The sequence below is a fragment of the Chelonia mydas genome, chromosome 18 (assembly GCF_015237465.2).
Source record: "Chelonia mydas isolate rCheMyd1 chromosome 18, rCheMyd1.pri.v2, whole genome shotgun sequence".
In the NCBI taxonomy this organism is placed as follows: domain Eukaryota; kingdom Metazoa; phylum Chordata; order Testudines; family Cheloniidae; genus Chelonia; species Chelonia mydas.
The window spans coordinates 16,882,363-16,909,778 of NC_051258.2; the positions used below are offsets into that span (position 1 = coordinate 16,882,363).

A 27,416-nucleotide genomic window follows, 5' to 3' on the forward strand; every position below is an offset into this window, starting at 1 on the left:
TGAATATCCTCTTCACTTCATGTCCTGAATTGCTCTGAGCTGTTCAAAAGCTGCCACATTTCACCCTAGTGGTGGCTATGTTTCAGAGGTGGATGACGTGATCCTTGTGCATTGTTTAAGTTTTATAAAGAGTGTGTGGACTGGGGACAGAAGGTGCCACATAAATTTAATATTACTTCACAGGGAAGCCTCATAAGAAACATAAAAAGTACAGTGCATCAATTGCAACCTCTCGAGAGATGGCTTTAGGTAGATCAATCTTTGACCACCACAGTGGAATCTATATAGGTATTTTAATGCCACAGTCATCATACTGCCTAGGCAATTCCTAACTTCTAGTTACAAGAGCACCTTATATTATTGAAATTGAAATATTTTGCAAAATTGAATTAACTATTTATTATTTAGTGTTTGCTTTCTGTATTTTATTCAATGTAAACATTTAAGCTAGACGAATTTGTATATAGTAAATTTCATTTACTAGTTCTCATGAAGTTTAAGGGAATGCTTAAATAAATTTTTTTGGTTTTTTTTTTTCAAAATCTCAAAAACATTTCTATTAATTCGAAGACTCTCCGGTATCCCAGTGATGGGCACAGTATATAAACCTAAAGAGAGAAAGTACCTGACAATACCCTTTTAAGTATATCTGAAGCATGCAGAAGTCAAAGCAGGTAAATGTCATTATCCCCATTTTCCAGGTGCGGAAACTGAGGTATAGAGATGAAGTGACCTTTCCCAAGATCAGCTAGTAGCAGACCCAGGAACAGAATCCAGGTTCCCTCAAATTCCGATCTAGTGCTCTATCCACTATACCACAATGCCTCTCATCATACAGCTACCACACAATTTGGCATACATGGCAGTCTGCCTAAGGTCCAGGACTGAAATAGCAAGGGTGCTGCAGCTGAGGACTGAGATGCAGTGGCAAAGATGCATGTAAGGGACACTTGCATAACGTTTCCCTGCAATTTTCCTGGTTCTAGTCTCACTTTCAGAAGCACCAAATAAAGGGACATTGGAAAAGCTATTAAAATGCAAACCTCTATTAAAATGCTTACTCTATACAGTTAACAATGCTGCACTGTTTGTGTGCATGCTAAGCTAGCCATTCTCTCTCACATTGGCAACAGAGAGTTCCATACCATGTTTAATTTCCTCAAGTTCTTAAACATTTTGTCAGATCAAGATTCTTAAAAGGCTACAGTCCCCCTCAGCTTAGTACAAAGTGCAAATGAGAGACTAACAGCATGAGAACTGATTACAAAACAAGAGTCATAATTAAAGGTAATACTGGCATCCAAGATAAAACACAAATGGGGAGTGTCCTTATTTTCTCTGGTGCCTCGATCTAGGCACAAATCAAAAAACACACAAACATCAAAAATCCCTCATTTTAATCAATTGTCACCTAAATGTATGATGCAAGGGACGTAAAATATTCTGCAAACTGGAAACATTTCAGGTCCAGTTTGAACACTGTAAGTGGAAATCAGTGACCAGTAAAACGTTTATCTTGTACGTAAATAAAGAAAAGGTAAGCAAAGGATACAGTGTCTACTGAAAACTGACTAATGACCTGCTTCAATACCAATAGGTCTGAGTTCCACAGTACAGAACAAGCTATACAAGCTCAAAGACTTTGCATTCTTTATCCCCCTGTGCGATTTTGTCCTCTTGTTCTTGACTAATAAAGAAGCCAGACTCTCTCTCTCTCTCTTTTTTTAAATAAAACCCTGGCAATGGCCTATATAAAAGATGTTTGTTTTATCTAAATTCCACTGTTGTTCCATTTAACACACCCCCTTATACTGTTTACACTGAGCTAGTTACCTTCTCGTCTGGCCTCCCGTTCCTTGCGCCTTTCTTCAGCTCGCCTTTCCCGTTCTTTTAGTTCCCTTTGCTCTTTTTGTTGCTCTCGCATTTTTCTCTCCCGTTCTCGTTTTCGCTCAAGCTGCTCTAGACGATCCCTGGAAACATTCATTTGCCTATTTTATATAAGTGAAGTCTGGGCTTTTGTTTTTGTAATCTAAAGCTGTTACTATTGCAATAATAGATTACTAAATTATTCAATTTCAGTGCCAACTAGCAACTAAATTGTGATATCATTGTGCACTTGCCCAAGCAGCCCTTTACAGAGGCAGACATTAATCTTTTATAATAGATTTGCTCTAGTCTGCTTTTCTTTATCAGCTGGCACAGAGTGTTGGGACCAACTTAAAATAAGGTTCTGCAGTCTGTCGGAATTTAAATAAAAAATAAGCAGGCTTAAAAAGCTGATTTTTTTAAATGAGCATTGGAAGCCCACTGTATTCTACAGAACTGACTTGTTCACCAATTATTACGGCACAATAGCAGCAAACAGAGTCTTTAGTGTTAGAAAGATATCCGGTAATGAAATCACTTCAAAAAGTGCTTATATGCAGGTGAGATCCCAGCCTCTTATTACACCGCATGTTCATGGGAGTAATGGCACTGTCATCAGATTGCACTAAATTTTAATCTAATTGAATTTCTTTGGGTGTTGCAGAGTAAGGTTTGTTTTTTTACCTCTCCCTCCTGGAATGCTCCCTAGCCATTTCCCTCCTCTTCTGCCTTTCCCATTCACGTCGAGCCTTATCCTGCTCTTCTCGATGTCTTTTCCTACGTTCATGCTCACGTTCCTTCTCTTTTACCCTGGCATGCTTCCCTAATAATAAAGATAAAAATAAATGCTGGATTGTTATAGTCAAGATGTTCCTATTCTTCAAAATCAAAAGAACAAACCAGAGTAGAGTAAAGCACTAATTTTATGGGCTTTATTGTTCTGGTCTTAGTATGTACTAGCAAAATCCTGACCTAGAACTGTGTTGTAAATAAAATTAAATGATAATAAAAACTTGCATGTATCATACTCAATGTTAAAAATATAAAGTTGACCAATAACAGGAAAGCAAGGTTTATTATTATGTATGACTTTACAGCAACAGCATTTTAGGAGCTTGACGGATAGGTATAAAGACAAAGGGCTCAATCCTGCACCGCTGGAGTCCTTGGAAGTTTTAACATGGACTTCAAAGGCAGCAGAATCAGACTAAAGGTCCCTGTCGAAAAGTGGTGAGTGGGGAACCAAACATACGCACACGAACCGCTTAACTGGATTAAATGTAACAGAAGAAATGAAGGAGTCAGACATAAAACTATTAAGCAAGAATTCCTACGAATTTCACATTTCTTTTTCAGAATTTACTCCATTTCCTCCACCCTGGCTCCCTAATCTATACACCTGTTATGTCTTCTCTAACTCTTTGGGGCAAACAACTGACATTTACTATGGCTGTACGGTGCCTTACACAATGTGCCCCAATGAACTTGACCTCAAAGAGCTAGCGCAATATAAATGTTAAATAATAACAGCTACAATACCTCCTTCTGCTGAATGACTACGATGTCTACGTTTCTCTTTCCTCTTCTCATCTTTCCTGTGATGTGCTTTTTCCTTCCGTGACATCTGCTGTGGTGGTTTGATAGCCAAGGAATCATCCTCCTCTCCTCTAAAATGCAATTTATATGAATAAGCACAGGACAGTAATAGGTAATTTATAATAAGTATGAATTGTTGCTCCTTTTCCACCCTTTGTGAGAAGGAATAAGTATTTAATCTAACAATATTTAGCACTTCAATAGCACCTTTCATCTGAGGAGTTTGGAGCATGCTACCAACATTACTAATCCCTCACAACCTCTTGTGAGGGAGGTAGGTAGGTATTATTAAATTGTTTTTAATAGATGGGTAAACTAAGATATAAGAATCTCAGTGACTCAGGGTAAGTATCAAAAAAAAACCCAGCAAACCTGCTTTAACCACAACACACAGAGAACATTTAGATTTTATTGCTTTTAAGGCAATGTCCACATCCAGAAGCATTTTCTTCCTCTATTCTTACCTATCTTCCATAGAATCTTCTCTCCTGTAAGGTGAATTCCTGATTGTTATCTCCATACGGTGATCTCTCAGCTCCCCCTCTTCAAGGGAATCCCGCTTTGAATCCCGATCATCAGACTATGGTGGAAGGGGGAAGGAAGGGTAAAAACAAATTGCAGTTAATTTCTCTTGCAGTGAGCTGTATTTTTTTAAACTGATGTTTAACTCCGCTGCCGGCAGTAAAGCGAAATGATCTATAGGATAACTCAACACAAATCAGTGGTTTATGTACAGATTTTAATTATAGCTGTCACGCAGTCAAATGTAGTTAATACGTTGTAATATCTGAAACAATATAAATTCAGTCTACTTAAGTAAAACTAACCTGCAAAAACTCAAAGATTTTGCTGATTTATGGTAGTTTTTTAAAGACAAACCTTTCAACAAATACTACAAACAAGTGGTAATGACACCTGTAACAACCCTTTTGGATTAGAATAAGCAAAAGTTATTTAGGGCCAAAAAAAATTTAATCATTTGACAAAATGGGCCCAACATTTTTTCTGCTGCAGTCAGGAACAGGTTTAAAAACAGGAGCACTATAAAATTTCAAAAAGGCCAAAATAGTCTAATTATACTGCAACTAACGCTTCCAATTAACCAGGCTGATTTCTCAGACAGACTTTTCAACAACTGTGAAGCAAAGTAAAAGATCTAGTGTGTTACCAATCAGGTTTTAACAAAGCACAACATTTTGGTAAGCTTTGACACTGAGAGATAGTGCTCACCTGTTAAATATGGAAGTACAAAAGAACTTCATTGATAGTGATAGAGGAAGCCTTGTTCTAATGGAAAAATGAGGGGAAAAAAATTAAACCTCCTCACTTTAATTAGAACTATTTCTTTACAAAGAGACAGCTTACATTTTTAATGCGTTTTATCTCTGCCTTCTCTTCTTGCTCCTTCCTTCGTTTTTTTTCCTGAAGAATTTCATCTAAAGTTTTCACTTTCCAAGAGTCCTTTTCATCACCCATTTGAGTCAGAACAAACTGAAACAGAACACCACATTAATGGAGGTAGATATATTTGAAATATAATATATGCAATGCTATTGGTTACATCAATGTTTTAGGTAAGTTTTAAAGGAACTTTTGATATACAAATAAACATTTAAAAATGATATGATGTGCCAAGTTTCACAGAACCTTATGTAAAGGGAAGTCAGTTAGCATTTGACTTAAGCCATACCAAAATAAGCTTGGTTTCAAATCAGAGTATTCACACTGTTTGTGCAACAGTTTAATTAAATTGGTTTAAAGACCAACTTAAGTTAAATCAGTGCAACTTCTGCAATAGTGCCTCACATCTTGCCAGTCATGATGATCCAAAGACACCTAAATGTGCTAGTCTTATGACTTATTACTTTAGCACTGTGAGGATGTGGGAAAAGGTAATTTTCTGTGGTTGCACAATTATTTATGAAGGATTTGAGCCCCATCTGTCCTCGAGCTGCTACTGCTCTGTCACCAGCACACAGTCCTTCCACTGCAGTTCATATACCACATTTTCGTTTGGCAAAAAAAACTCAGCTCTTTCTGCTTTTTTCAAAATTAATTTGATGGTAGTCAAGAAGGGTAGACTGATAATCCTAGTTTTCTATTAATCCAACATTACAGACATAGCAAGGCCATCCCCCAATTACATGCCTTGGGTTTGACCAGAAACCATATCCTTTAATTAAAAGGATAATTCTGTCTCTTCAGTCATTAAATGCTCAGCCTCTTTGCTAAGACTATCAACAAATATGTCAGTACTAGCAGTGGGCACATACCAAGAGCTGGACTAAGACCCACTAATCAATTTCATTTAGGTAACATAATGGCCATCTAATAGTAGCAACAAATCTTGGCCCCTTTCAACCTGTTTTTATTCCTACTTCATACTATTCTCATTCGCTGCATATATTAAGCCTCATTTACAAAGTGAACAAGATCCTGTCTGTATCACAACTTTTGAAATGTACTAAAGTAGTTAGTAAGGACAGCAATCACAGTACAAATTTAAAAAAAAACAAAAACATTTTATAACCATGGTCAAATCCTCTTGGCAGGTCGTCTTCAGCTAAACGTGACTTACTTTAAAAATGATTCAATCACAGTACAGGCACACCTTTACATAGTTTTCAAATCTGTATTTCAATTTTCAGAGGCACACACGGGTAGAAGCTAGTTTCATATGTAAAGTCCCACTAGTAGAAGTGGCTGAAATAGTCACAAAAATTCGGAAGTGAGCCTTTTGGGAATTTGTTTCAAAGCTGTGCACATTTTCGTATCCATGTCTGTCACCATAGTATATGCACAAAATATTTTTTCCCCCCCAAGTGGGGTGAGTGAAAATGGGCCAGATGAAGCTAGAAAATGTCAAAATATTTTCTGCCTCTTCCAACAGCCCTTGTTAGAAATCCTGGTATATATCCGACCCACAATTAATCCGAATGGGTCACAGACAAAAAAATGAGACTCTCTCTGACGAATGAATGAAGACATCCTGGTTTAGCATGTTGTTTATTAAACTGTACTATATTCAAATACTTTTCAAATGTGGGTCATTTTTGAAGTAAGGCAGAAAGGGCTTCCAAGAAAAAGAAAGAGGATGGGTCTCTGCAGGTTGCCTGGGCAGAAATGACTTATACTGTATATAATGACTGCAGAGGTGGTAAGGAACAAGGACAATCTTTTCCTCCTTTGTAAAAGGGTAGTGGAAACAACATTACAACCACTTCATGCTACGATTCTCTTGTGGGCTGAGCTGCTTGAGGCCTTGCCTACATAGGAAAATGTTACTGGTTGTAACACACCTGTTCCTCCACATGAACCCTCCTATTTCAATATAAGAGTGTCTGTTTTGGTTTAGTTTGTCACCGGGGAAGGTGTTTAAGCATGTCCACAAGGGAGGTCACAGCCATACAATTATATTGATTTAAATTCACACCTTAGGTTATACCAAAAGACTTTCCCCTATAAATAAAGCCTCAGTGCTTGGCCTTCCATGCATGCTGCCCTCCTGCCATTTGTTGCCTCTCTCTTGAAAACAATGATTTTATACTATGCGTTAAGAGTGCCTCACTATGATCTATGTGTAGCATACTAAATTCACATACAAAAAGCAACAATGTGTAGGCAATGCAAGCCCTATTGCCTTCTAAATCCTCTTGGCCTAACTTCTTCAGTGGCAGGATACTCCCAGGTGTGTCTTATTACGTTCTGCTGGACCCTAGATTCCCTACCAGTCAGGACTAAGACCCACAAGTCAACCAACAGCGATGTTTCAGACACCCCTTCCTGGAGGCATCTGGGGACTTCCCAAGCAATTTCCTAATGCAGAGGGACATGGTTTGGTGAATTCTGAGTGCGACACCAGGGTCCCCCGTCTCTCCCCACGCTCCTATGCGGATTTACCCCACCACACAGCACTCTCAGCCTGTCTCCTCATGCTCCCGACAGTCTCACTCGCCGGCTCACCCCGCCCCCCACACCAGTTCCCCAAGCTCCTCTACCTCACCGCTCCCATCCAGCCTCACCCCGTTAACCGGTCCCCAATCGCTACGTCGCCCCTCTATTGATCCTCGCCTCTCACTGGTCCCCTCGCCCCTCAGACACCCCAACATTAAGACCCCCGGCGTGAGCCCCCAAGACTCACTTGTCCCCACAGGCTCCCCCTCCGCACACCAGTCCCTGGGCCCCCGACACCCAGCCGCCTCCTCCCCTCCAGCCCCCCGCCCCAGGGCGAGCCCCGCTACTAACATAGGGCCCACACGGGGGAAGCGACTAGCACCACACTCACCGCCAGCACCGCCCGCCGCCGGAGACTAAGGAGAGAGGCTGCAGCGCCAGCCAGCGCGGAACAAACGCGTCACTTCCGCTCCCCGGCGCATCCTGATGACGTACTAACGTGACCGCCGTGCAGTTGGCCCGGCCATCGGCCTTGGCTGCGCGCATGCGGCCAACTGGGGGGGGGGGGTGCGCGGCGGCGCGGAAGCCCCTCGGCGCGGCGGCGCGAGCGATTCCTGCGCGTGAGACGGCTGCCGCGGAGCCTACCGGGACCGGAGACCAAAGGGGCTACGTGCGGCCTCCCGGCGCCTCAGGGAGGCACGGTCCTGTTGGTTAGGAGCGCTTGGCAGCTGCGCGTGGTGCCGCTGTTCAGTCTCACCCCCCCGGGGAAAGAGGCGTGTTGTCCCGCTTTTCCAAGTGGGGAAACTGAGGCACGGAGCCTTGGGCAGGGCGAGGAAAAGACGACACCAGTGCGGCATCCCCGTCCTCTATTTTATAAGCACTAGCCACTCGGCCTCCCTTCTTGCAGTGCCATTAATGAGTTCTTTGCAGATCCTGCTATTGTCATGAAAGTGATTAAACGGTATGGGGCTTGCTAGTTCCCGGGGCCACTTCTCAGCCCCCTCCCTCGGCATGCAAATCTCGTTCTGAATTCCATCTTCTTACCTTTAGTTCATTAAATTTTTCGATTGCATGTGCAAAATAAGAATAAAAAACTGACACTACAGTTTATATTTCACAGTTAGAAGTAGAAATTAGGGCTGTCGAGCAATTTAAAAAATTAATCACAATTCATCGGACTGTTAAGAATAGAATATCCTTGATTTAAATTTTGTTTATGTTTTCTACATTTTCAAGTATATTGATTTCAATTACAACACAGACAACAAAGTGTACAGTCCTCACTTTATATTTATTTTTGATTACAAGTATTTGCACTGTTTAAAAACAAAAGAAATAGTATTTTTTCAATTACCCAGTACTGTAGTGCCATCTCTTTATCATGAAGGTTGAAGTACAAAAAAACAGCCTTCAAAAATAAACTAAAATTTTAGAGCCTACAAGTCCACTCAGTCCTACTTCTTGTTCAGCCAATTACTCAAACAAGTTAGTTTACATTTGCAGAAGATAATGCTGCCTGATTCTTGTTCACATCACATGAAAGTGAGAATGGGGGTTCTCAAAGCACTGTTGTAGCCGGTGTTGCAAGATATTTACATGCCAGATGCACTAGAGAGTCATATGTCCCTTCATGCTTCAACCATCATTCCAGGGGACATACATCCATGCTGATGACTGGTTCTGCTTGATAACAATCCAAAGCACTGCAGACTGATGCATGTTCATTTTCATTATCACCAGCAGAAGGTTGATTTTCTTTTTCGGTGGTTCAAGTTCTGTACTTTCCACTTTGGAGTGTTACTCTTTTAAGACTTCTGAAAGCATGCTCCATACCTCGTCCCTCTCAGATTTTGGAAGGCACTTCAGATTCTTAAACCTTAGGTTGAGTGCTGTTGCTATCTTTAGAAATCTCACATTGGTACCTTCTTTGTGCTTTGTCAAATCTGTAGTGAAAGGGTTCTTAAAGTGAACATGTGCTGAGTCATCATCCCAAACTGCTATAGCATGATATATATGGCAGAAGGCAGCTAAAACAACAGGGGACATACAATTCTCCCTCAAGGAGTTCAGTCACAAATTTAATTGACGCTCATTTTTTAAAAAAAAAAAAGTTATCAGCATGGAAGCATATCCTCTGGAATGGTGGCCAAAGAATGAAGGAGCCAACGAATGTTTAGCGTATCTGGCACAAATATCGGGCACTGCCTGCTACAAAAGTGCCATGCCTGTTCTCACTTTCATGTGATATTGTAATTAAGAAGTGGACAGCATTATCTCTCGTAAATGTAAACAAACTTGTCTGTCTTAGTGATTGACTGAACAAGAAGTAGGCCTGAGTGGATGTGTAGGCTCTGAAGTTTTACACTGTTTTGTTTTGGAGTGCAGCTATATAACACACAGAAAAAATCTACATTTGCAAATTGAACTGTCACAACAAAGATTGCACTACAGTACTTGTAGGAGGTGAACTGAAAAATACTATTTCTTTTGTTTATCATTTTTACAGTGCAAATATTTGTAATCAAAAACATACACTTTGATTTCAATTACAACACAGAATACTATATGAAATATAGAAGAACATCCAAAATATATAATAAATTTCAATTGGTATTCTACTGTTTAACAGTGCAATTAAAACTGCGATTAATCGCTATTAATTTTTTTTTCAGTTAATCGTGAGAGTTAACTGATTAATCGGCAGCCGTAGTAGAAATTAAGGGTAAAGTCCCCATAAAACTAAATTTTGCTTATTTTCAATAACCTCTATTAAAATAAATTTCTCATACAAAATATTTAATTTTTATTTAACAACTTAAGCCAAAATTTTTCCTTGTGGCTCTGTAATGAACTAGGAGGTACTAAATTACCTCCAGTTTACCAGCTAAATCCACACCAGATGCCTTACCTGTTTATTCTGGATTGGAAATTTACAGGAAACTGTGTGTCCCCACAGTGAAAAAAACACCACAACTGGGAGTCTCACTGCAAGTGTCAAGAGAAGCCAGGACAGGTATACTAATACGTTCATTATAATATGGGTCATCGTTCTGACATTAGAGTGCCTCTGTCTGGTTCAGCTTTTATTGCACATATTCTAGCACATATTCTATCCATAAATAGGACGACTTCAGGTTTCAGAGCTATCATGCCACCATCTTTTATCAACATTAAAGATTTTTAGATTTTAAGACCGGAAGGTACCATTATGATCATCTAGTCTGACTTCTGGCATGAAAAAAAGGCACAGAAATTTAACCAAGAATTGCTTGCATTAAGCCCTAATTTCTGTTGAGCTAGAGCAACTTTTGATGAACTAGAGCATCACTGTTAGAAAGACATTAAATTAACAAAATCAAGACACCCAAGTAACCCAAAAGCTCTGAAGTAAAGCAAATAAATGTCATAGATCAAGGACAGGTTTCAGAGTAGCAGCCGTGTTAGTCTGTATTCGCAAAAAGAAAAGGAGAACAAGTGGCACCTTAGAGACTAACCAATTTATTTGAGCATAAGCTTTCGTGAGCTACAGCTCACTTCATCGGATGCATTCAGTGGAAAATACAGCGAGGAGATTTATATACACACAGACCATGAAAAGATCAAGGAATGAATGCACACTAGGAGGCAGCACATTGAAAGAACAAGCATTACAAATTCTGACATAATGGTGCCTAGACCTTGAAAACAGGCACTGTGAAGAACAAACAGCAAATGAAGAAAGCCATATATGGTTATAGCAGATTAAGAAATTAGATGACAAAAACCAATCAAAATGGAATTCGGTTTAAATTATAACAAAAATTAGTACTGTCAAACAGAAGGGTTGTTGAAACATTAAACCTCACAAACTCTCACACCAATGAGATACAAATGTATGAATCTTATTTTGCAGATGGGCAAAACTGCTAGGGCGATTAAGCAACTTGCCAAAGGTCTCAAGGCAGTTCAGTAGCAGAAATGAGACTGCAATTCAGATGGCCTAATCCCCAGTCCCAGACTTTAATGTTTAGACCACACTCCACTCCTAGAGACAGCATTTAGAATCTAAGGATATGACTACACAGGGATAAAAGTCCTGCAGCATGGCTGCAGTTGGCCCAGGTCAGCTGACTTGGGCTGACAGGGCTCGGGCAGTGAGATTAAAAATTGCTGTGTAGACATTTTGGCTCGGACTCAAGCCTGAGCTCTGGGACCATCAACCCTTGCAGATCCTAGAGTTCGGGCTCCAGCCCAAACAAACCTGAACGTTTACAAAGCAATTTTTCAGCCCCAAAGCCCAAGCAACCCCTGTGAGTCAGAAATAGCTGACCGGGCCACCATGGGGTTTTTTTTAAATCCCTTTGTAGACATACTCTAAAAAAGTCCTGACTTGTTAGCTGCTCTACTCACGACAATATGCTGCTCCCCACTTTCCCTAGAAAGAGATTTACATTGTCTAATAGAAAAAGGCTGGTTTGTTTCCTCATCATCCCCAGTATGCCTGGGGTTTGGGAGTTTCGGCTTCATTACTAAGGTACAGTCACTGATCACTGAAGAAAGTTTTCATATATATTTAAATAACCACATTCACAGATAGAAACTTACATGATGGAATTTTTTATTTTTTTCTTAGAAGAAATAATGAATAAAAAACATTATACATTAATTTTCTTCTTTTCAAGAATAAGTAAAAAACGAGGATGTTTAATCATGTCTGTTTGCATCATACACAAGAAGAATCATGACTGGTATCCACAGGATCAGATATTTATTACAAACAGAATTAACAGTTATATTTAATTGATTATGCATGAGGGATTTTTTTTTTTTTTTTATAAAGTACTCAAATGTCCTACCTTACATAAACACTGGAATTGTGACTATACAAAATACCTACAAAATAGTATGTATCTTGTACTTCAGTCCAACATTCGTAGTTTGGTATCAAATACATAAAGGTTTGGCCCTGACATAGAAGCAGCAATTAGAGTTACTGTGTTTTCAAGTTTCTCAGACACTAAAGTATCTTCCATTTAAAGGACTGCTGAATGGTGAGCCAATACCCTTATCTAGGGTGACCAGAGATCCTCATATTATTGGGATCATCCTGATATTAGGGGCTCTGTCTTACATACAACTATCTCGTTCCCCCGGGGAAAAAAAGGGTCCCGATTTTTTTCACTTGCTATCTGGTCACCCTACTATTACCCACTTGATAAATTCCTCTCTTCTGTAACATACTTATTTAAATCTTCATTTAGATCAGTTTGCCTGCACTGAAATAGCAATTCACTGATTCTTTCTTCTAATCAATGACTAGTTAGCAAAAACTTGGCTCTGGGGGTGCTGAACCATGGCAGCTTTCTGAGGCTTCCAGCAAGCCTTGCCTTACTGCAGTTCAGGAGCTGAAATTCTCTCCAAGTGGATACTGATGACCATTTCTGGGGTCCTGCTCCTCCTTCTCTTCTCCATCCCTTACCGACAGGATAGAGAAGATGTGATTAGATTCTCTCCTAAAAACAGTTAGAAGAGGAGCTGCCCAACTGGGGTAGTTTGAGTCATATTTTCTTAGATAGGGTTACTAATGTGACTAGCAAAATGTGGTTCTGGAAGCTCCATTAAATTAGTAAAATGCTGCTTAAATAGGCATGAAGTGTTCAGCTTTCAAGAAATGGCTTAAAAACTAAACATTCACCCCAGTTCTGAGGCATCATGTTGGACTGTGCAAAAGCTGGGCTTGGGAGCACTTTCATTCCTTAAGACAAACACAAGAGTGATTATAGAGATCTGCAGTGGCTGGAAAGAGAACAAGAGAAAAAAAAATGTCCAAGTTATTTTCAAGACACCTATCCCTTGCTATTGGTATGAGGGGAAACTTAAAGCAGCTACACTGGGGATATAAAATATTAAACGGTTAACCAGTAAGCATTAGTCTTACTGGTTAACCCACCCTAACCGTTAACTCCCAACCCTAGGCCAGCTGGCTGGAGCAGCCCCAGTCCCGAGCCAGCTGACCTCAGCCCCAGCCCCGGGCCAACCAACCAACCCCAGCCCCTCTCCCTTTAATCAGTTAACCGATTAAACCATGTAATTTTAATTGTTTAAACAGTCAACTTTTTAAACAATATTTACATCTCTAACCTACACCCACTAAAAGACGATAACACAGGGGAAATAACCTGCAGAAAAGGGGAGAAACTATGAATAAAAGTCAGGAATAGGCCATGAGCTATAATTTTTAAAACAAACAAAAAAAATATTAGCTTTGATTCATATTTGAAAAAGAAATTATTCCTTATGACTGCTCAAGTCAGTCACTTGTGCTAAAATCCAGGCAGCAGTCAATGCACGATAATGGAGTCTTCACAGTAACTCATTTGTACCACAAATGCTACTCAGATTTTTATAAGAAAGTTAGAGAAAGATCAAATTGCAGGGTAACTAGAACACTGGGATCGCTTAGTCATAAGGGGAGAGAGGGATTCAACATGAAATGGTCACAACCTAATTACAATTAACCCAGCATTTTATATCCATGGGGAGATTAATATATAATCATTGTCCAATAGCAGCTTTATTAACCACATCTTCAGATGGTAGATATGTAGTTTTGGGGATAGTATCATCATCGTTAATGTACATAATAAAGAACTGTTTCCTTATATCTGCAAGTCAGTTGGTCCCGTCAGTCAAGCATCAGTATGCCATACTAGGGATGGGAGGGATTTTAAAATAAATACCTGCCCTATCCTACTGTGATTTATGTTTATCCTGTGGTTTTCAGTATCTCTCTCCTTGCCAAATTAGCTAGGTATTTACACAATGGTTTAGTTGAAGGCCCTTTGACATCCCAGAAATCCAAGACGATATATTTATTCTGATGTAGTAAAATCATGCATGCAAAATAAGGATATGCCCTTTGGTTTTCAAATAAACATATTATACACTTTGGCAACAGGAAATTTGTCATGTTTTCCATATGCAACCAAAAAGAAACTGGCAGTGAAAATAATGCATTGGGTAACTTACATCAGGACAAGCTTAAAAAATAAAAAAATCAAATGCTTTCATTAAGCCACTTATATTACATCTTAGAATGGCAGTTCATGGAAGATGTGTACTTTTTATAAAAAATATGCTAGACAGTTAAAATATTGGTTCCGTGCACAATTATTGACAATTATCTACCTTTATGTAAGCCAAGAAGTGATACTGGACTTTGAAAATCTCAGTGAAATTGCGACTGTAAATTCTTGCAGAACGCTAAGTCAACTATTGGAAGGCAGAACTTAAAAATGAGCTTGATCTCACAGAGTCCACAGCTTTACCTATGACTTTGCATCTAGATGACATTCATCAGAAATTTGTCTGATTCACGTAGTTTATTTGGCTAGATGTTGAGCTGTCACAAGGCAAATGGAGCTACAGATCTGTTTATCCCTTGTGTAGATGAGAAAAATAGTGCCAGGCTGGAAACATATGCCAATTGGCTATGTGCAGAATGTGTCCAATAAATTCTACTGACTATGCTCAATTTATTTATGGGATAAATGGTGGACTCTTTCATATAGACAGACTCTTCTGAAGCTAGCATCTTGTCAAACAGAACTCCAAGCTTAACTTTTTATTTCCCTAAAGGGATCTAGACATGCAGCAGATTTGCCCAAATAAGTAAACAGGTCTAAAGAAACTACTACAATTGCAAGTTATATCTAATAGCTAAAAGGAAACAGTTTTATATTGCAGCACGTCCACTCTACATTAACTACTGGATTTTTAAACAATGCATAGCTTTGTTTCAATGTGTTCCCAATATCCCTGACCTTACAGCACAGACCACTCTCCAGATCATGTCAGATGGGCAGACATAAAGCTAGTGCAAACATTAGTGTGTAGGCAGTAAAAAAGGATGAACACTTTGAGAATAATACCTTAGCTTTGTTTTTTATTCCCAATTTTTCACAGCCCAAACTCTTCATGATCCCCAGATTGCATCTTGTTTGGGTTTGTTACTTGTAGTTTAATGGTTTGGTTTACTGGAGAAAAGCACTTATTGTTTGCAGTTGGAGGGGCAATTTCTTTTATATTAAAAGCCCTATATGAGTGAGCAAATCCATCACTTTGTTTGAGAGTGAAATCTGACTGTACCACAGAGCAAGTTGCTATATTTTTGTCTGGTAAAAGTTAGACATGCCTATGGCATGATACACTGTGCTTCACGGCACTGATTTGGGTTTCACTAACATTAGGTAAAACCAGGACTACACCAGTTACTGTAAGAAATTTCTAAATCTTGATTGATGACCATGGCTGCCCTATGGAGAGAGAGGCCTATGCTGTAATTCTGACAACAATGAAGAAAGATTTAGCGTTTTTTAAAAGTGAAATAATCAAAATGAAGCTGAAGCTTTCTACCTTCTTTCTCTCAAAGCACTGATTTTTTTTTAATATTATATCATGCAAAATTAAAAAAAAACTTTAAAGAAACAGACATCAGAATATTCTCAGTTTAAGGTTAAAACTCTATCCATTCTGACTTATCACTGTAACAGGACATACTAAAATATTTGAGCACAAAAGCTAAAGACAGTTGTAACCCCGAATTTCAAGAAGTCTATTGTTTTTTTACTGCTCTCCTATAGATTAAAACAAACAAACTCATTCCCCTCTTGCCTCAAAAATATTTTATGATAAATTACAATGCAAATGAAACTTTTGTATTTCTAGAATTAAGACAGTACTTACTATAGAAATGCTGATGCCTCATTTATTTCTGAAAATTTCCAGTGGTTTTTGCCTGATAGCAACTATACTTATTTGTGTTGACTCCTAGTTTATAGGCATGTGTGCGTGTTTCATTTTTGCAGAAACATGAATGTGGTCGGTACCCAGGCAAACTGCAATGCTCCAGTTGTTAGAGAATTTCAAAGGAAAGCACAAATTCTCTTTGCTGGCTTTATACTCAAGAGTAGCTGCCTATTTTCATCATTTACACCAACAGCTGTGTAAACAAAAATTACTGATTTTGTCTTTCAAAGTGCTTTCTCCCAGATCCTCTCCATGCACACCCGCAGTCTAGGATGTTTAAGAAGAGTGGCAACTAGACATTTTTTTCCTCCACACTAGTTTCATCCTACTGCAAGCATGCAGAAAACAGGGATGGGTCATGTTATCACATTACTTTGGTGGGGCTGGGGCACAAGTTATTTTGCCATCTGACACTGAAGTTTTATCTCCAGTATAGTCTTGTTATTTATTTGCAGAGTCAAGAAAGGAGTATGACGCCAATGTTTACCATATTGGATTACTCTTGGTCTTCTGTTCTACATGTCAGTTTCTAGTAAGCCAGGGCTTATAGGATCGTCTCCTTTTTTCCTTCTCTGCAGTGAAGTCCATTCTTTCACCTGTTGTGAATTCAAAGAAACCAAGCATTGCCAACAGCTAGGGTAGCGTCCATTTAAGACAGAGTTCCTCTGAGTTATGTCAGGTTGTGGTGGAAGAATTAAGAGCCGTATCACTCATATGGCTTTAAATCCTTGGATATTAGTGGCTTGGTATCTTCAGTTGTGTTCTGTGAGGCTGCCACTGCCAGGCTTTGTATTGTTTCTTGCTGATGTTGCTTTGCCTTGTTATATAGCAAAACGCCAATTGTTACTAGAACTGTCCCAATGGCTGAGAGGCTTGTAATTTTGTTACCAAACACAATAATACTTAGCCAGATTGACAACGCATGCTTCACAGTACTAGCAACACTGAAACAACAAAACACAAATATTAAGGACTGAAAGGCTTTGACACACACAATATATTCAGTATGCTCTAATCACACTTGGATCTTTCGGTGCTTTATCTTGCAGAAAGTCAGATTCCACTTTTCCTACTTAGGCAAATAAAAAAGTGACTGTGGAATTCTTTAACTATCAGCAATTATATTTGTGTAATATCCCTAAACTGAGAGCTAGTGGGAATAATTAAAGTCACCAAGTAAGAGAGATGCTATTTTTTGAAAAGCATACAATAGAATGTCACTAATTCTCCCTTGGCTAATCCACTTACCTACTCATTCCCACCAGAAAACTGGCAGTATTAGCAAATATTTTAAAAGTAGAATCACATACCTAAAACTCCATTCAGCAATTTGTAAGTGTATCCCTATGTAGTTGCTTATTTATGTGAAATGAGGCCAAGAACTGTGCATACCTGTCCCACAAGCATAATGCCAAGGGTCAAATCCGGTTTTCCTTACACACAAAAGCAGTAGTCCCTTTGCAACCAATGGTACTACGCATACAAGGAAAGTACAAGGATTTGGCCCTATGTTTGCTTTTAGGATTTGGAAAACATCCTCATTAATTTGGAGTACATATAGAATTTATTTTATTTATTCCACCATATAGCATTTTCAATCAGTTACCAGTATGAGATGGTCTAAGGAAGGAAAGAACAATAATTTTGACACAAAATCTATAGTTTTACCTGAAAGTTACAGGAGAAATCTTTCCCATCAAGGCATATGCTGTAACACTCTGCAAATGGAACAACACTCCATCTATTAGGAGCAGTACAATGACATCTTGGTTGTAACTGAAACGCCTTCCACTTTTCCCAATCACTGGCACATCCTAAAGCCAAAGAATGGAACAGGATTTTAAGAGTCTAGCTGTGTCCTGTTTTCTTTTACAAGCAAACATAGGTTAGGCAACTTAATTTTACTCCTAGGCCTAAGGGAGACACTTCTTTATACTGGAAATAAAGACAGGAATATTTAATCTAATTTTCAGAAGTAGGAGATGGAATGTTTATACCCTTCATGTTTTATCTTCTCTGCAGGAGAGAGCAAGGAGAGCCTAAGCCCTATCTATCTGAACTTTTCATTATTTGTCACTTATCCTGTGTGACATTTCCTCCTTTGAATATTAACATGTTACAACAAAAAGCTTCTCTATTAACCCTCCACCAACCCTGGCACCTAGCCTCACGCGAAGTTATTGTGACAGATTTAATTTTGTAACTGTTGATGTAATTTGATTGTCATGATGACTTGGTCCATTCACAATGAGATGAGTTCGTAACCCACCCTAAACAGATCACACTGACCCTGAGTTAGTGTCCAGACTCATCCCCTCTCAGTATCTACCCTGAATTCATGTTGAGGTCTTAACCAGCTATTATAATACTACTAATGAAAGGTTTTAGCACCAAAATCTCAGGTGATTCAGCAGAAGAACTCTCTATTCCTGTAAAGAGCCTAATGTCTGCCAATCTGTTGTAGTCACCTAGCACAGGAATTTATGGTAATCAGAATTAGAGGCATACGTTCTCTCACTATTGCTGCTCTCTTCCTCCCTTTGTATATGAAATGGTGATCACACAAGAGGATTTTAAAGAGAACCAAGAACCATGCATCTTCTGAATTAAACACTAATGTGTGCAAGCACCGCATGGGGATATTTTTGAAGACATCTTTAATCTAGCTAGCATGGTTACAATAATTGCTTTTGTGACAGATATTGTAACTGCCTACAGGATCTTTGGTGGAACATATCATATTAAGTTTATATATCACTGTGGTCCAGGGATTGTATGCAGGATTGTGATCTACTGCATGATGGAGGATTATCACAGCTCTTCCAGGAACCAAAACCAGTAGGGGGTTATTAAGATGACTCACATAGGATTTAAACACATCCAGAGGGGTACCACCCTTTGGTATCCATGCATATGCTGGTTCAAACTGGATTTTCCAGAGACCAAGTAACAAAGAAAGGGTTTTGGCATAAAAGGACTGCAGTTAAAATGACTCAAGGCCTTCTTTCTGATCCAGCAAACAGGATCTTCAATCCAAAGGGGAGGGGGGACAACCCTTGTTGAAGGGTTGGAAGGACTTTGTCCTCTTAGGGCCCCAATACACTGACGTGTGACCTTTAATAAGCTTTCAGCATGCATATAGGAACTTCCATTGTTTTGTATAGGTTTTCTCAGTAATACTTTTGCTTTAAGAATAAATGTGCTTGATTAGAAGGAACCGTGTAGTAATTTGTAGCTGCTGGCAATACACTGTTCATAGCCGTTTGGGAGAAAACAAAGCACAGGTGCTCGCATGTAGGCAGACTGGCTTGCTGGGGACCTTACAGTGCAGGGCAGGGAGCTGTGCAGCCTTCAAACCCCAGTCAAGGGGTAGAGAAACGCAAGTCTCCACCCCAAGAGAGGTGATGGCTAGGGAGCCAGACACCTTAAGTAAGTGCCTTCAAGGGACCATGGAGGGGAATATTGGTGCAGTTACTCTGAAACTATGATTGCATTTATCTCCTCTGTTGTTATACATAAGGTAATAGGACAGGTTTATCTATCATTATTTTTGCTATTCTATCATTATCTTACCACAGCATATCATACTTTCATGTACTGTTAATTAAGTCAACTTTTTTCTGCTGCATTTGGTTAATGCAGTTTAATGGTTGGAACACAGAAATGGGAGCTAGGAACCACACAGTTCTACCCAGCCTCTAACAAATTGTATCTACTATGCCTCAATTTCTTCTTTTATAATTAAGGTTACAAGTACCATGTGAATACAAAGTGCTATTATCCAACAAGCCTACAAACATTAGGATTTATTTTTTAAGTCTTCAAGTGTCTGCCTCTTTGGGTATTACCTCATCCACCTTGCCCTTTTGGAGGCATTTATTCAGACTAAATTACTTGCTCCCTAAATGCCTGAAACAAACTTTATCTTTCTGGTTTACTTGTCATGTCATGTCTATATGAAACTGCTTCTTAAAACATATTTTCTGGATCTCTTGCTTAAACACCACAAGTAAACAGGGATGCATGCCAGCATGATTGTACAGAAGGGGAAAAGAAAACTGAAAGTTAGCCATTTGGACAAATCAAACAGCAACATTAATCTTTGTTAACAAATAAAAATTCTTACCATGAAAAATATCCAAGCTGGAATGAGCATAATAACTGCAGCAGCACTTGTGTAAAACTGAAGTTCTGGAGCACTATAAATGGAAATCAAATAATACAAAAATAAATATTTTTAAAAGCTTTTCCTTAACTGTAACAGAAAGAAAGCTGTATTACATTTAAATAGAAATCTCTACATTGACACCTTACAGTGGTCAAAAAACCTTTTAAAAATCAGCTAAAAGCTTCATGGAAGATAAATTCAAAGTTTCTGAAAGAACTAACAAAGTTTGCTTTCCATGCTGGCTGAGATGGTCTTGAATTTAATAGGCAAGCTGTTTTTAAAAAACAAATTCAGTTTAAAAAAATTGTGTTTATGGAATTGCTTCTGAACAACACACTGTAGCGTTCATTTAACATTCTGTATCGTTTGTTTTTAAAGGTGTTGTAATTGTGGATAGGCAGAATTTGCTGCAATAATTGATTACTGATTCATGCGTTCTGTATTGTTCATGCCTTCGTGTACTGTTCATGAGTTTTAAACTGTGGAATGGAAATTAAGGGCCTGTTTCTGCAAGCCTACTGATTTCAGTGGGAGTTCTATGCAGATGGAGGGCTTCCTGGTTTGGGCCCCAAGGAGTTATTTTTGTGTTTGGGAGTAAGTGACTGTCATTTTAGGTATCCTGAGGGAATTTCTGGTTGATCATGATTTCATTTCCCCAGCAAATGCTAATGGGTATTTTGGATACAAAAGTTTTTCGTCCCACTCCTGACACACAATCATTTAAAGTATATAGGATACCTGTCATCAGCAAACTACATAGAGAAGACAGAAAGTCTTGTTCCGGTCCCACATGACTATAAACAAGTAGTTCCCAGATGTTTCCTGGGACTGTTCTGTACCCTGTATATTTGAAATATTGTAGATACTTACGAAAACCTATATTTGTCTCCACTGAGCAGCTTTTTGGAAAAAACATTTTGCAAACTGGGGAAATAAAAATAAAAAAAATTATCTGTAGGAGCCATTTATAATGAACAGATGAAGCAATGAACTTAACGGTAATTTCCATAAGACACAAAATGAGGTTTTCGATAAAATACTTGCTGACAGTCACATACAACTTCAGATTTACACTGGGTTTTCTTCTATTTCATGCATTTAAACAGAATACTTAACAGATCACAACAAAGATGTATTCAGAAAGAAGGCCTTTAGTAAGCAATTTAACTTCTTTTGCTGTGTGTGTGTGTGTGTGTGTAAAAGCATATCCTATAACATACTGTAAAAAGTTTTTATATCCTGTTTTAAATTTAATTAATTTGCTTTAAAATTCACATTTTATAAATGGCACTCTATTCACTATTAAGTAATACACTTTTTAAAAAGAAATGAAAGCAAGATCAGAGAATTACAGAAGGCACTATAACACAATTACTGTATTGAACAAAATCTTCCCAGACTTATAAGGTTACCACAATACAACAATGGGAGACTATTAAAATAATATATGGTATAACAACTGCACTACTTTTTTCTTTTAACCAGTTAAGTCTCAGATTCATATATTACTGTCTTTGGAATATATACAAAACACCAATCTACTCTACACATTCCATATAAATATTGACATACTGCAAGTGAAGATGCTAATTTACATTTTTGCATTGCCTTATTAACTTTTAACATTCAGAAGCAGCATAAGGTTCCTTTGCAGTTAACATTGTAAATATAAATGATTTAGACTTTAAATTTTCAAGTGCTTCACAGAGAACTGAACTAAAATACTCTTTATTTTTCTTTTACTGTTCAGCTGTGCTCTAGGAAACAGTGATAAAAACTAAAACAAGACAAGAATATCCAGCCTGTGATCGTGTAGTGCACTGACATGGGCATTTAGAACAAATGAGTGCATAGGTTATTCAATATTCAGACTAATCTACAACACTGCAATTAACCAAAAGCAGAAGCACACACCTGATTTGCAGGTACATAATTTTAAAAATAAAAAATGCACACACCCTCTCATGCCTGTACTTGCATCTGCCTTGAGATATAGACACAAATTATTTGAAATATAGGCTAGAGGCATCACTGTCTTGCACCTTGTATATTTATTTATACTTGTGCTAAGTGAATACAAATGAACATGTGTGGAGAATCAGACCTACTATCATCTTGTCTGCCTATTTTGTTTTAACACAGGGATGGATATCTGGACTCCAATTAGATATAAAAGGCTAAACTTTTAAAGGAAATGACAGATGCTGGACATGAATACTAATCCAAATACAACCATGGCAAGAACCAGTGTCCCCTGTAAACAATTCTGGACCACAGAATTTGACATTTCGTAAACAAAAATTCCCAGCAGTCTATTACACTGATTATTTTTGAATTGCCCACCATTTAATGGAGACATGCAACTGAAGAGTTTTGTAGACAATCTCGACTGCCTTAAACATATATAAGAATCAGAAAGTTCTCCGCATTTTAGTTTATTTATTTTACCTTGCAATCAGATATGAAAAGGCTTTCTTTACAGAGAGAAAACTCTTCTTATAAATAGAAATTTATTAGAAAACTGTCATGGCTTTCTGATTACTTTGAGTTTAACTACAGTCAATAATGATTTACCATGCCTGAAGTTTTCCATTTTCTTGTGTTATTTGAACTCATTGTTAACCTAGCATATTAAAATATTCCCCCAATAACCTAACTTAGGAGTACTTCAATTATCTTATTAGCAACATTAAAAATATATATCTGCTCAACCTTAAGTTTAGAGGTGCTAGTGCTCTTCCATACTATATTAGTTGCAACATACTTGTGCATTACTGGTTTTATGCATTTGGCAATTCTTCCATAACATGGTCACATATTTTATTAAAAAAAACATAAGCAACTTATATTCACCATTTGAGTTCACCAGCAATAAGAACCTGCAGTTGACTGGCTCTGTCCCACCCTCTGCCTGGTAGTTAAAAGAAAAAGCTACCACCGGCTACAAACCAGGACACTGCTAGTCACAAATGACAAAATGGTTGCATGCTGGTAATCCCTTGTAAATAGACTTTGTCAAGAGTCATGAACGGAGATAATTCAATCGTACATGACTTTGTAGCATAGGAGTTGTTCTATTCTTTATCCACTGTGTTCTGACAGGTATGGCGTTCTCACCTCTAAGAGCACTATGTTTTCTATTAAGAAATAATTATCTGAATACCAAGAATTAAAATACTGTATGGGAAACACCAGCTGAACTGTACAGCCTGGGACAAGATATGGCTTAGTTTACAAATAAACTAACAATTCCTTCTCTGCTCCACATGCAACCTTCATCAGGCCTCACCAGTCCATGATGTTAGTAGACAAAGCTGCCGAAAAACCCAGAATGTTGAAACTGATTTCAGTGGCTGTACATAGAGCTAATCCTCCCATGACAGGAATGAGAGACAGATTCACCAGCAATCCTGTAAGTGAAAAAAAAAAAAAAAAAAAATTAAAAATTGGCTTTAAACCAGAGCTGAGTGAGTAATGGATTTTTCTGTTTGCTAGCAGTTCCAATTTAAAAAAAAACCAAAAAAACAATCATTTTGGGTCACACAAAAACTAATTTGGGGGGAATTTCAGCAAAAGGAAAAAGTTGAAAAATATTTGTTTCAGGTTGAACAAAATGTTCTGTTCTACATAAAACTTTTGTTTCTATTTTGAGTGCTTAATGTTTTTGCATCTTTTAAAATAAAATTGAAGGTAATTTCAAAATGAAAAGCTGTTTAAACTCAAAACATCAAAATGTTTCATTTCAAAAATGTCAAAATGAATCACTGTATGCAGTACTGAGCCCTGTCAGTCCCAGGAAATTAGCGAGACAATGTGGGTGAGAACTTTTATTGGACCACCGTCGGTTGGTGAAAGAGACAAGCTTCAAAGCTTACACAGAGCTCTTCTTCGGGTCTGGTTTTTCCAGAATATATCCTGGTTATGATATACTTTGTACCACGTATGCCTTGTGAGGTATCACTGGAAAAGTCATAATCTGTTGAACATTACTGTCCTGTTGAAATGTGTGCGTCACTGTATATGAAGTTATGAGATTTTGCTATATGTTTGTTACTGAAACGTGTTGAGAGTCTGGGAAATGCCCACAGACCAGCTCCTTAGAAATAACAAAGGAACTGTGAACACAAATCTTACATGTCAAGCCTCATGTACACAAAAGCAAGAAATTGCAATTCATATGAAGGACTGAATGCAGGGCAAGTAGGCAATGGGGCTGCCCAAGAGTGGATTTACCATGAAACAAACCATCCGGTAGCACGGAGCCCCCAATGACGAGAGGGCAGGGGGAGAGGGGGGGCAAAAATGCAGGACAAATCTCATCTCACAACCTGTACCTGAGTCCCAGCCGGCAGCATAGCAGGGCTCAGGCAGACTGCATGCATGCTATGGCCGGTGGCCCCATGCTGCTCCTGTAAGCGTCCAGCTGCTGGCATGTCTCTGCGCACCCCCGATCGGGGGGGGAGGTGCCCGCCCTGGGCAGCTCACAGAGACCCGCTGCCCCCTTCACCCCAAGGGGCGCGCAGAGACATGCCAGCAGCAGGGCTAAGGCGGCTCCCTGCCTGTTCTGCCTCTCTCCCTCCGTGCTGTGCCGCTCCCGGAAGCGGCTGGCATGTCCCTGCAGCTGCTGGGGGGGTCTCTGTGGGCTGCCCCTGCCCCGAGCGCCAACACTGCAGCTCCCATTGGCCAGGAACTGCAGCCAATGAGAGCTGCAGGGGCAGCACTTGTGGGCAGCGGCGCGCAGAGACCCCTTGGCCCCCCACCTAGGAGCTGCTGCCAGAGGGGTGTGTGTGCCGGTGGCTTTGGGAGCTGCACCTCCTGAGGTGAGCGCTGCTCCCCTGCCCTCCTCCCACAGTCCAACCCCCTGCCCCAGCCCAGAGCCTGCACCCCAACTTCCTCCCAGAGCCCAACCCCCACACTCTCTCCTTCACCCCAACCCCCTGCCCCAATCAAGGTACCTCACTTTATTTTAAAATACTTCTCATTACTTATAATATAGGGGGAGGATGAAGAAAAAAAAAAAATGAAAAATGGTGTGGGGGGAGGAAGGACATAAGAGAATGATCTGTTTCTTGGCTGGGTCCCAAGGGAGGGGCCCTGAAAATGAAGTTGTGCACAGGGCCCCACTAACTCTATATCCGCCATTGGGGCTGCCTAACCCCAGGACATAGTAAAGATTTTTCCAGCACCTGGAGGAGAGTATAAAATAAGGGACAGTGACATCATCAGGCCCCCTCTCTTCCCCAACCTTTACTGAAGGCAAGAAGATCACTTGGAAGACAAAGAAACATTTGAACTGGGAGAAGTGGTCCTAACCGGAAGAGGTTTCCAGTTAGCCCAGACTGTTGTAGGCTTTTGGGTCAGAGAAACCTTCAAATCTGACTTAACTTGATAAACTTTAGGAATTAGACTGAGATTTTATCTTTACTTTCTTTTTGTAACCAATTCTGATCTTCATGATTATGTCATTTATAATTACTTAAAATCTATTTTTCTGTAGCTAATGAACTTATTTTATGTTTTATCTAAGCCAGTGTGTTTTTTGACTGAAGTTTGGGGAATCTACTCAGGTTACAAAGGCTGGAGCATATTCATACCCTTTGATGGAACAACAAACTAATTAATGAGTTTACTCTGATCAAAGGGGTTTTAAGCAGTGTAAAATGGACATTTCTGGGGTGCAAGTCTGGACTAGGAATATGCGGTTGTTGCCCTTTATGTAATTCAAGAGTGGTTGTGCACAGCACTCTGGTATATGTCTGGGGGTGACTTGCATACTAGAGGGCTGGGGTGTGCGGGCAGAGTGGCCGCTCACACAACAAAGCAGGGAATAGTGCATTCCAGACTGTAGAGTTAAGAGGGCACAACGATCCAACAATCCAGATTGTACTCTGTGGCATGTCACAATTACTTCACCCACCCTGTCTTTCTAAAATGAATAATTACGACTGAGAGTTTTTTTTCTGTGAACAATTCACCTAACCAGAAAGGAAATCATGAATTGTTTCAGTGTTGCTGAATCTGCCTTGTTTCAGTGAAAAAATTCTGGCCAAAAAAATTCATCCAGCTCTACTTTATATTACTGTACTTACAAAACTACATGCGTCAGATAATACAAATTTAGAAAAACTTAATGAGCTCCATCTTAACTTGTTTAGTAATGACTCCTCTCATTTCAAAACTAGTGGATATTTTAGTTTCAATCAAAGGAGATTTCAGACAAGCTGTTGACCTGCACTGAAAGATATTATAGATGTACTGAGTTACCAGCACATCTGCCCTGCAGAGGTAAATTAAAATTGACCTTCTCCAGCCTTGGTTTTCTTGTCAATGTCCTCAAATGGCAGAAGAAATTAATATTTGCCCTCCTTCCCTGCGCTGGTGCTAATCCTCCTTCCTCTGGCTTCATTCAGTCCTCAACCCCTCAGACTTCATGTCAGGAAGAATGCACATTGCTGATTAGGGCAAGGTCTCTCAAAGACTAGAAGATTGGAATGCAGTTGCAATTCAGTTGTGATTATGAAAAAGCATTTAAGAGGCCAGTTTTATTTTTTAGCCGCAGGCTGGACACAGTGAAGACGCTCAAGATTTTTAAAATGCTTGTCAGATCAGCAGCTTTCCACATGGGAAGAACATACACATAAACGTCATTTTAAAAAAAAAATCTAAAAAATTGTAACAGTATATTTTTTGGGGTCAGAAAAGCAAATTTCTAACCAACACTGTCCTTTGACAAATTACTTTTTATAAGGTCCTTGCCTGCTCAATTTACAGTTGAGTCTCTGTTCAATAAGGACAATTTTTCCAGCTGCATTAATCACTAAACAACTCAGATGGAATCTCTTTATCAATCGCCAAAGAGCCCACATTACATTGCAAAATGATAACATTCCAACAAACTACTTACCAGTGTATTCCCCTAAAATCATCCGGGACATAATGACAGTAAAAATAGGTGCAGAGCTTTTAACTGTTTCAGCAAATGAAACAGCCACATTTTTCAAGCTTACTAGACCTAAAACCACTGTTGCAAACCTGAAAGAGACACATACAAAGTCAAGCAGAGACAGTAAAACAATGCTTAAAAGGCATATTTTAGCTTTAGATG

The 27,416-nt window shown here is 39.1% G+C and overlaps 2 protein-coding genes across 21 annotated transcripts in view; both read right to left on the reverse strand.

The window, feature by feature from the left end:
• Positions 1–7,994, reverse strand: part of LOC102930742 (cyclin-dependent kinase 11B) — a 29,060-nt gene extending 21,066 nt beyond the window's left edge. For 4 of the 14 annotated variants that reach the window (XM_043531506.1, XM_037881027.2, XM_037881024.2 and 1 more), the window contains exons 1-6: positions 7,748–7,994; positions 4,828–4,953; positions 3,927–4,042; positions 3,406–3,533; positions 2,551–2,689; positions 1,834–1,988 (exon numbers count right to left, since the gene is read on the reverse strand). In XM_043531506.1, coding sequence (XP_043387441.1) covers positions 1,834–1,988; positions 2,551–2,689; positions 3,406–3,533; positions 3,927–4,042; positions 4,828–4,938 — 649 coding nt within the window. In that variant the 5' untranslated portion in view covers positions 4,939–4,953; positions 7,748–7,994. The other 10 variants (XM_043531508.1, XM_037881026.2, XM_037881025.2 and 7 more) reach the window with 8 other exon arrangements.
• Positions 7,995–11,936: 3,942 nt separating this feature from the next.
• SLC35E2A (solute carrier family 35 member E2A) overlaps positions 11,937–27,416 on the reverse strand; it is a 31,649-nt gene continuing 16,169 nt past the window's right edge. For all 7 annotated transcript variants that reach the window (XM_037880986.2, XM_037880985.2, XM_037880984.2 and 4 more), the window contains 6 exons: positions 27,216–27,343; positions 23,601–23,721; positions 21,182–21,235; positions 20,270–20,342; positions 17,812–17,957; positions 11,937–17,087 (listed from right to left, as the gene is read on the reverse strand). In XM_037880986.2, coding sequence (XP_037736914.1) covers positions 16,850–17,087; positions 17,812–17,957; positions 20,270–20,342; positions 21,182–21,235; positions 23,601–23,721; positions 27,216–27,343 — 760 coding nt within the window. In that variant the 3' untranslated portion in view covers positions 11,937–16,849. The remainder of the gene's footprint in view (positions 17,088–17,811; positions 17,958–20,269; positions 20,343–21,181; positions 21,236–23,600; positions 23,722–27,215; positions 27,344–27,416) is intronic.